This window comes from Megalops cyprinoides, chromosome 21 (assembly GCF_013368585.1).
Source record: "Megalops cyprinoides isolate fMegCyp1 chromosome 21, fMegCyp1.pri, whole genome shotgun sequence".
Classification (NCBI taxonomy): domain Eukaryota; kingdom Metazoa; phylum Chordata; class Actinopteri; order Elopiformes; family Megalopidae; genus Megalops; species Megalops cyprinoides.
Genome location: NC_050603.1, coordinates 2,708,308 through 2,718,331, shown reverse-complemented (window position 1 = coordinate 2,718,331; position 10,024 = coordinate 2,708,308). Strand labels below are relative to the sequence as shown.

General features: G+C 42.3%; 1 protein-coding gene across 1 annotated transcript; it reads left to right on the top strand.

The window, feature by feature from the left end:
• The first annotated feature begins 3,665 nt into the window (after window positions 1-3,665).
• Window positions 3,666-6,474, top strand: lye (lymphocyte antigen-6, epidermis). The gene is made up of 3 exons (XM_036515763.1): window positions 3,666-3,780; window positions 4,904-5,008; window positions 5,509-6,474. The coding sequence occupies exons 1-3, from the start codon at window positions 3,720-3,722 to the stop codon at window positions 5,745-5,747; spliced, it is 405 nt and encodes a 134-aa protein (XP_036371656.1). The 5' UTR covers window positions 3,666-3,719; the 3' UTR covers window positions 5,748-6,474.
• Window positions 6,475-10,024: the final 3,550 nt, after the last annotated feature.

Sequence of the window (10,024 nt, the reverse complement as noted above, 5' to 3'; positions counted from 1 at the left end):
CCCCCCCCCCCCCCCCCAGCTCTGTGGTGCGCGCGCGCTCTCACTCAGACCTCACCGCGCTTCTGCGCAGCCGAGATGTCACGGCAAGCGGCAAACCGCGGTTCTCCAAGGTGAACGTTCCTGTCGTGGTTTGGCCTGCCGCCTGGCTCGCCGCAGGGGCTCCGAGCCCTGGGGACACGAGCTGGCTGCCGAGTCATTTGTCACCTACCAGTCTTGTGTGATCGATTTTATTTTTTTAGGCAAATAAATGGAATCGCTCTTTGCTTTGGCCCGTTCACCTCATGGAGAACCTCTGGTCTTGCACTGCTGTAAGGATGGCATGTGGGGTCTATCCTTAGAAGGATGGATTAACCCTATGTGGCCAAGTCGGCATGCTCTCCTGTTAGGTCTAGTGTGAAACGGCATGAGATATAAGACACTAAGTGTCCCCTGATTGTATGTATCATTAATGGCTTGCAGACCCACATCTTTCAGTATGATTTAATGGGTTTGAGTCACACACTAAGCAGCGTCCCCAGCCCCCCCGCCCTGTGACTGCCCCCACCCCCCCCAAATGCCCCCCTCTCCACTGCACTGCAATTTGTTTGGGCTGAATGCTTGTATTTATCTCTGACGAATGAAAATCAAAGGTGTAAAAGGGCTTTCTTAAAATTTTACATTTTTGACCAAAATAGGATTTTATGGATTTTTTTTTGATGTAAAGGAGCACTTCAGGATTTAGATGTAATGCCTAAGGAATAACTTGTACTGAAATTGATGTTTTCTGCCAGTTTAACAATGGTAGGACTGATTTTGTACAATGTTTTGCAATTCATATTTTTTTTTAACCTTTCTGGAAAATTTGTAATGTATATGTTTTGCTGTATGAAATTGGCCATGTACGTGATTCAATAAAGACAGATGTCCCAAATACCTGCCTTGGTGTGTTCCTGGCTGTGATGTAGGCATCCTCATGACTCCTCCCCATTCCAGAACCTTCTGTCCCAACAGGACTTTCAGGTTCTCTCTCCTCTTGACTGATCTAGAGGGAATATTTGTTTTTGGAAAAACTGAGTATTTGTCCCCCAGGCAACCGAATGGATAGAAGATGGGTTTCTGTGCAAATAAAGGAGGGGGGGGGGGGGGTCTAAAGCTGATCAGTAGCAGAGCTATGCGTTCACCATAGCAAGTCTTAAACCCACTCACTCCACTCCGTGTTTCATCTGGGCGGCAGCTCTTCTCTTGCCATCACACCCCAAAAATCCATAGTTAATGAGTTTCCTTTACCATTTTCCAGTAAACTTATCCATAACTAATCTTTGAGAGGCTTTTGCCACCATTTTAGCACTCCAGAATTTTACTCCCTTGGTCTTTGTGTGTTTTTGGGAAAACTCATAACTACAATATTTTGCAGTACCTTTCTTTCCCTGTTGCGTTGAGGTTCCCCCACACCATTTATGATTCCAGCACAAAAAAAAAAAACTGGTGATGGGCCGAAACAAACTTGCTTACGTGCATCTCAAAGTTGACATAAAAAGTGCTTTGGGATTACGTTTCTTCTGGATCCCTGCTGTCGAGGGGGTAAAAAGGTAAACGTTGGCTTCTCCAATGAGCATCCATGGAGCTGCCTTCAGATCCTGTACAGAACATTGGGCTACTGGGCGGAATTTGGCTGGAGCCTGGAACTCAAACCTTTGGGAGAGTTGTGTTTGTAAGGACCTGAATGAAGTGTAAATTGAATGTGCCTTGTGTGGTAATTGGTGTTATGAATGTGTCTTAATTTACTAGTTTCCTCTGTACACCTCATTCTTGCCATTCCGGGACCTTCCCCGAACAGGGTATTCGGGTTGGCCTCGTCTGGGAGCCTTTCAATGGAAAAGCTGGTGGAAATTTTTGGGGGTAATTTAGTCCAGTAATGTGACACATTTTTTTTTCTTGGGTCTGTAAAAGACATATAATTTAGTATATAATGTATTATATGCATATGTATATAAATGTGTATATAAATACAGTGTCTGTTTTATAGTGTACTGGAAGTATGGAAAACATTTTTGGCCTATGTGTGCGTGGTGGAGGATATATATGAACTGTTTTTGATTTCACACATGGTCAGCTTACTGTCCTCCTTGCTTTGCAGAGGAAACCTTATCGTATAATTTGACATCAGTAAAAGGGCCAAATGAAGCTGACACTCAAAGCAGAGTTTGAGCAGTCTGTTTTCTAAACTGGTATTACCCTACAACACAATGTTAACAATCCGGAAACATGGCTGGAATTAACATTCGTGATTTGCTAAAGAGCTGCAACCAAACGTCAGCAGCTTGAAGTCCACCAACAAGATGTCTTTGACGGCTGATCAACGGCACTGTTGCTTCTTGTGAAATCAGAGGTTTATTTTCCATGGCTCCTTATATGGCGTTTTGCTTGTGTTGTACTCTGCCTCACCTGTAAGGCACATTGGATAAAAACATCTGCCAAATGAATAAATGTAAATGGAAGCACATATGCTTATAATGTTGTTTCTACACAGTAATCAGCAAATGGCTATATGTGATTGTGTGTTTACTGATGAGGGGTTATTCCACTTTATGACACTACCAAGAACATTTTTAACACAGATGATCCACTGAATTATGGGTATCTGATACAAATAAACTGTAGTAAAGTTATCGGTATCTGGTACTTAAAATACTGTAGTAAAACTATGGCCACAGTTGTGTCCCTAAATCATGATACTCACACGTCTCTGGGGATGCTTGGAAGATTTCAGGGGAAAACCTTCTATGAATGTGAAATAGCAGCTTTAATTGTTCTTAATTTGTTCATTTATAGACAAGGAAATGAAAACTATAACTCTTTTACAGGGATCTTTGTTTTGATTTATTTTGAGTCGTCTCATTTGATGCCCCTTAATCCTGTTCATGGCAAACAACTGCGGCGGCAGGTTTCAGTTCCAGCTGAACTCTGCGTTTGTCACCGGTAAAAAGAATAAAAAGAATAAATAAATATTTCTTATAGAATAGAATAAAATAGAATATTGTAAATTCTACATTGTTATGTGAATAAACTGTATTTCTATTTTTAACATCTACTGCCGAAGAATTACTGCAGCAGTCCCAGCTGATTATAATTTTTATAAAAATAAATTTTGATTTTGATTATAATAAATATATATAGTAATTAGTTAGTTGTGCAACGAATTGTTACACATTCCCTAGCGTGTAAACTGTATTACCACACTAGGAGAGGCAGAAAGGCACGACGAATACATTGAGAAATTACTTTGACTTTTTAAGTAATATGAACACATCTGCACGTACCCTTCACAAACCACTTATGGAAGATCGCTATCAAGAAATTCCATATCCATATCAGCACAAACAAATCAGTTTTATCAGTTCTGTTCTGATTGAGCGAGTGCATGTGGGTCCACTTTGGAAGGGACTGCCAAACACATATACTGAATTTTTTAGTAACTACTCTCTTTCAGAGATGACGCGCACGGTCTGTCAACCCGCTCCCCTCCCAGGGCGCCTCATTCTTTACATTCTCTCATTCTTCCCAGCGCATCTCCTCCATTCTTTCACAGAAGATGAGACAGGTACCACCCCCTCGCACCCCCACCCCCCGCCCTCCTTACCTGGAGCATATAATTAGCAGCTTCGCTATCTCATCCTTAGTCCGTTCTGAAATTTCAGCGCATCGTTGCATTTGAGAGATCGTTTTTCTGAGGCACCAAGATGAACAAAATCTTGTGCGGGATCTTTGCAGTGGCCGCGTTCTTTCTCCTCAGCGGAGATGGTAAGAGTGATTTTCTTAAAGTTTGTTCATTTAATTTATTTTTTCTCACATCTTTTTTTCACCGTACTGTGATAATTAGATGTTGTGTCCGAGACGGCTGAGAAAATTCAGGAAAGATTTGATTTTGTCTCACGCTCTCTTAAACACGGACTCTATCGCAGCAAACTCCATTTATGAACGATTTGCTTACAAAATATTTTTCCAACAATATGACCTTACAGAAATATTGAAGTACAACATAAAAAGTTAAAAGAATCGCAATGGTGAGGAAATAATCCCTGTTTTACATTTATTTATGGTGAGGATTGTTACTGGCTGAAATTGGTCAACATTTTCATCTTTAGCTCAAGTAGTCTACAAAATATCATTGTGTTGGGGTTGTTTCATATGTATTTGATGATGATGATGATGATGATGATGATGATGATGATGATGTTGATGATTATTATTATTATTATTATTATTGTTGTTGTCGTTGTTGTTATTATCATCATCATCATCATCATTAGTAGTAGTGAATAATTCCTTGGCAGCCTTATCCTTTTCCTAGTCTAACGTGGTACGTTATCAGAAGAATGACCGGAACATAGGCACATTGACAGATATCAACATAGATATACACACAGAGGCAGATTTAGCACATTGAGGGAGAATTACAGTAAATAGGCATCAGACTGAAAATTTGCTAAAATAAAAGCATATGACAGCAAAAACAGGGCCTAACAGTTAAGGTTATGAGGCACATGCTTGCCTCATACTGCTTTTCACATGAGTTTGTCTGCCTGTGGCTGTCACTGTATGTGTGGGAGTATAGTGGCCCCTGGGTGGTGTGGGCCAGCTGAATGAGGGGAAAATGGGCAGTAAGGTTATAGTACTACAGCAAACACTGTCCTGTCTGCCGGGACCCCAATGTTGTCCAAATGTTAAAGAAAAACCGAGTTGTATCTCACTATTTGTATCTCACCCCTAACACCTTTATATAACTGATTGGAGCAGCACATAGTTCTTGGTTGTTATCTTTTTTTGCCGCTGATTTGAGCTGTACAGATATGATGATTTATCTGACTGTTTGAAAGAGCATCATTGTTGATGATCTATCTATCTCTCTCTCTCTCTCTCTCAGCCTTGACATGTAATCAGTGCAGTGTGGGAATTCTGGGTAAATGTCTGATCCCGAACTCAGTAGACTGCAGTGCTTCCCAGCCCAACTGCTACACTGGAAAAGCAGGTGAGTACGCAGATACAGCCACCAGCCCGTTCCACACCTAACCCCCTGCCGGGGAGCAACAAACATACTTCAGGCACATTCCTTCGGGCGGTTCATAATGCCCAATCACCTGTTTGGTTCACCGGTTCAAGACAATAAAACAGGGTGTGACTCCACAATGAGTCGAATTGTTGGGTTTGGTCTAAAGCAAAGCTAAAAAACCTCTCGAGTACAGACCTGCCTCTCTCCAAAATACCCCAATAGTCAGGGGTACAATATCAGTCCTTGATCCGAATTTAGGATTAAAATTGAACATTGAGGAACATTAAGTATTATGTTAATGTTAATATTGAAATTTAGAATGACAGGACGTTAATATCAAGTGCACTATAAAGCTTGTTCCTTTCCCAGAGTGAAATTGAAATGAAAAAAAATGAAAGTATGGATCCAGTGAAAGAGTGTCAGTGAGAATTGGTCCAGGTGCAACATTACTCACTCTTTCCCCTCTCGCCCCTCTACAGAGTTCCCCTCCATCTCCGGGTTCCTGGGTTTCAACACTCAAGGGTGCCTGGAGTCCGGCCTGTGCAACGCCACCACCAACGGTACCATCCTGGGCGCCACCTACACCGTGACCCGCACCTGCTGTGCCTCGGACAAGTGCAACCCTGTGGTGAGCGGAGCCGGGTCTGTCCAGCTGTCCCTGACCGCTGCTGTCAGCGCTGCCCTGGTGGCCTCCGTGTGGGGCAGCTGGCAGTATTAGGCGTCACAGCGTAGAGCCGAATCACTTCAAGCAGCCACCTCATCGAGTCTCTGTCAAATCTCATTTCTGCACTGACTTTATTTTATTTTGTTTTTTTGCTGCTCAAACCGGTTTGGCTGTACACACTGATGGATTTAACTGGTTTGACTCCTCTTTTGTTCACGCTGGCCACTCAAACCGGTTTGACTTCCGGATCTGCCAAGACCTAGCCCTAGTATTTCAAAAAACAACAGGAATATACGAAAGAGGTGAATTACGCGCAAGGTTTTCTCCAACATGGGTCAAACGCTGGCAGTTTTAAAGCTTGATTTTCTAACATGATGCCATGGCTACCCCAACCTCACAAATGCTTCTGTCACTTACTGTCCTATTTAAGTAGTCTGCAGTGCTCCTTCTACGTAAGGTGAATGTTGATGTCTGTAATTAGACAAAAAATGGTATTACACAGGGTTAAGCTGCTTAGATAATACGTCACTGCTGTTTGTACAGAATCCTCATTTTTACCTCATTACTGTAATTCTTCATTAGGGGAGAGTGCCACTGTAACTTTAGACAAAAGGGAACACTATAATATCTGTCACACAGTCACACAATTTCAGTGACCTGCTATTCTTACTCATCTTCGATCTCCCAGCTGGCCTCCTCTTCACCTGTGACCTGGAAGTAGAAAATGTGGTGTTTCATTCACAACACTGAATTCTTAAATCCTTTCAGCTTTAGGCTTCTTTTATATACATGTACACTTATTTATCTTTGAGTGTCATTCAGGAATACCTGTTTTTTTTTTTAAGAAATGCCTAACTTTCTGTGTAAACCTATTGTTAATTAAAGAAATCATTTGAAATACCCATTTGCCCTTGGTGTTGTTGTACTCTCTATATGAAGGCTATCGTCCAATCAGGAGCAAGATTTCCTAATCACCTGCATATGTCACTGTGTTCAGTTATGCAAAGCTCTGCTTAGAGGGGCACTGAAGTCAGCGATTGCTTCAAATTAAAGGCACAGCAGACTTTAATAAAATGAAATCAGGCAGAATCAAAGCCATAGTCTTAAACGCACACATGCACTCACACATAAAGAGCTGAACGTAGCACTTTCTTGTGTTCGAAATACACACAGTGATACGGCACGTCAGTCATTCCCAGTGTCAGCTATCATTTAAAAAGGGTGGCTTTTTAAGGTTAAAAATAAACCAAAGTGCTCTACCTGAACTGGTTCCACAAATATCCTACTGTAGAAATTGTGATAATGTCAAAACACAGACTGTGTAAAAAGCCCTTAATAAGAGCGTCTGGCCAGGAATGAAATAAAACTGAGAGAGGGCTCAGCTGTCTGGGACTCTCATGATTGTGTAGGGTTGGTCAGGACTAAGACATGCTGCTGGATTCCACCATTCCACTGTTCTTCCTTGATTTCAGGTTCTTAGTTCTGAGTCCTGGATGTTTTTGGAACTGTGTGATTGTAGCACTGTGTGACTGTAGCACTGCGTGATTGTAAAACTGTTTGATTGTAGAACTGGGAGATTGTAGCACTGTGTGATTGTAGCACTGCATGATTGTACAACTGTGTGATTGTAGAACTGGGAGATTGTAGCACTGTGTGATTGTAGCACTGCGTGATTGTACAACTGCGTGATTGTACAACTGTGTGATTATGGCACTGCACAATTGATGACTAATAGTGGTGTAGTAGAGAGTTAGGTAATAAGAGTCAAGCCCCCCCTTCCCCTTCCCTTTTCACTCTTATTGTTTGTTTGTTCACTAGCCTTTGCTGTGTCAGTCTCTCTGTGCTGTGCCCTTCCTCACCTTCCTCTCCCTCATCTGGGCCTCAGGGTGAAAGAGGGGGGACAGGCTTGTCCGGCCCTTCCAGTCCAGAGTAAACTGTGGAGGGCGCAGCCACACGTGACCGAACAAACAGAGCCATGTTGACGTTCCTGACATCTCCCGTGAAAGGCAGGCTATGAAGGTTTAAGCCTGCTAAACAAATAAAGAACACACCTGTGTCACACCCGTTTGATCTCACGCACACTGGCCTTCGAACCCGAGCCTTCTGCCCCTCATCACAGTCTGTGGAAGATGCCACTCCGGGCTGGCACATGGGTTCACTGAATCAGATCTGAAAATCTGAAGCACAGCATCTATGGTGAAACAGTACATTTACTGCTAGAACTAATGTAATGAATAAGGGGTCTGCTAAGGTGCTCCCTCCTATTCACTCAACCTGAGCCACACACTGTCCCACATACAGACTATGGCCTAGATTCAGTCAGTGTTAATCCTCAATTTTGACCAACAAGTGAACGCATACTTTACTTTTGTCCGATAAAAACAATTTGTCCTCAACGAGCTGACCAAACTTCATGAAAGAGAAAAATGCCATCGCTGTTTAATTCTGAGTCCAACTGAAGGAATTATTTGGCTTATTCCAGCCCAAACATGTTCCACATCCTACTGACAAAACAGTTTCAGAAAAGTTCTGTGTACATGTGTCTGAATAACATGTGCACATTCATAAGCAGGTTTGGCTGTGATTTCTCATGTCCAGAATGAACCATCACCTCTTACTTATTTCTCATGTGTGGTGATCAGTTTAGAACAGGTGAGCGCTTTTCAAACAAATGAATCCACAAGGAATAAAAAGCACACACTAACAACGGAAAAGCTGATGGTCACACTGGTGGTGCCAGTGTTCTGCATGTATGAAATAGTGGTATTGCAGCAGCTTGAGCTCCAGATAGTAGCATTTTTGACGCACATTAATAATAAGCAAAGGTGATCTCTGCATTTATGATGCAATTTGTTCTGAGAAACTCTACTGTAAACCGGACCATCTGGAATTTAACCTTAAAATATCCTTACACCTGAACTGCAGTGTAGATGTTCAGCATTGCGACAGGACTGAGAGGAGATGACAGACAGAAAGATGAAAAAAACGGGACTACTCACACACTCGAAGAATAAAATAAACACGTCTCCTTCGGTCCCTCCATTTACCAGTTTACTGATCGAAGATAAGAGAAGAAACAGAACAAGCTACACAAATATCCCAAATTTGAAAAGGTCTTTAATGTGTTTTTTATTCTTCCTTTAAGAGCCAGCGCAAGGCTTTTGGTAGGCAGCACCTGCTCGTGGATCCACTGATTTAATAGCTGTGGCCTGCAGGATCCTTATTAGGGAGGTAAAAAAAGGTGGCTGCACTGCAGAAAGTCTCTGGCAGAGGGCAGCATCTTCCCTTATGTAACACCCCGTGTGTGTGTGTGTGTGTGTGTGTGTGTGGGGGGGGGGGGGGCTGGCAGCAGTGTGGTGTAGTGGCAAGGAGCAGCGCCAAAAGGTTGCCAGTTCAATTCCCTGCTGAGGCACTGCTGTTGTACCCTTGATCAGGGTACTTAACCCAGAACTGGAAATAACCATCGGTATAACACCTATTGCAACCAATGTAAGTCCCTCTGGATAAGAGCATTTGCTAAGTAAATGCACTCCACCTATCTCTGTATGTAATGGTGTTGACGGAGGAACCAGACTGACATTTTCCCCAAACTAGTGGAGAGACCTGTTTCTGTCAGTTTACAGTTGAACATGTAGTTACCTAACTAACACCTGAGAAAATAGGTCAGGCCGTAACAAGCTAAAACCTGCATGCAGGTAAAATCAGTTTAAACTTTAAAGACAAAATAATAGATGTTATCAATTCAAGGGATTCAATCCTGTATACACCAGGGGTCTCACTGAGTTTGGGCTCTGACTGAAAGCAATGATGGTGAAGTTTAAACCTTTCAAAGTCTGCTCTGAAAACTGAAGACTGTTAACATAGAAAATAATGACACTGAGATTCAGTCGAGTGCATATAACTACTTCATCACTGTTGTCACAGACATTTCCTCCTGGTCACATTTCATTTCAGTCTTTTGATTCATTTTTAATTTATCTGATTGACAGTCCGGCAGACAGACCGTGAGACGGGTGAGCGCGACCACGCGTCTTCTGGGGCTACAGGTGGTGGAGGTAATACACCGCGATGAGCTGGGCATTCCAATCAAAAAAGTTCATTGCAAGTGTAGCGTAGCCTACCAGTTTCAGCCACTGGATGTCGTCATTTGCCCAAATTCAAACACATCATTTTCTGTGCTTCAAAAAAGGTTTACATTAATTATTCCATCTTTACTAAGTTGTTTTTGATCAGTTTTACGGAGGTTCATGTTTTCATTGAACATGCGCACAGGCGTATGTGTCAGATGTATAGTACTACAAATGTATAAATCCAGCCAACTTCCTACATGC

What these genes read in the sequence shown, in the direction of transcription:
- lye (XM_036515763.1), top strand. Translation starts at nt 3,720, where the DNA reads ATGAACAAAATCTTGTGCGGGATCTTTGCAGTGGCCGCGTTCTTTCTC. An exon ending in CTTTCTCCTCAGCGGAGATG is followed by an intron (nt 3,781 to 4,903) that starts GTAAGAGTGATT and finishes TCTCTCTCTCAG; the next exon opens with CCTTGACATGTAATCAGTGC. An exon ending in CTGCTACACTGGAAAAGCAG is followed by an intron (nt 5,009 to 5,508) that starts GTGAGTACGCAG and finishes GCCCCTCTACAG; the next exon opens with AGTTCCCCTCCATCTCCGGG.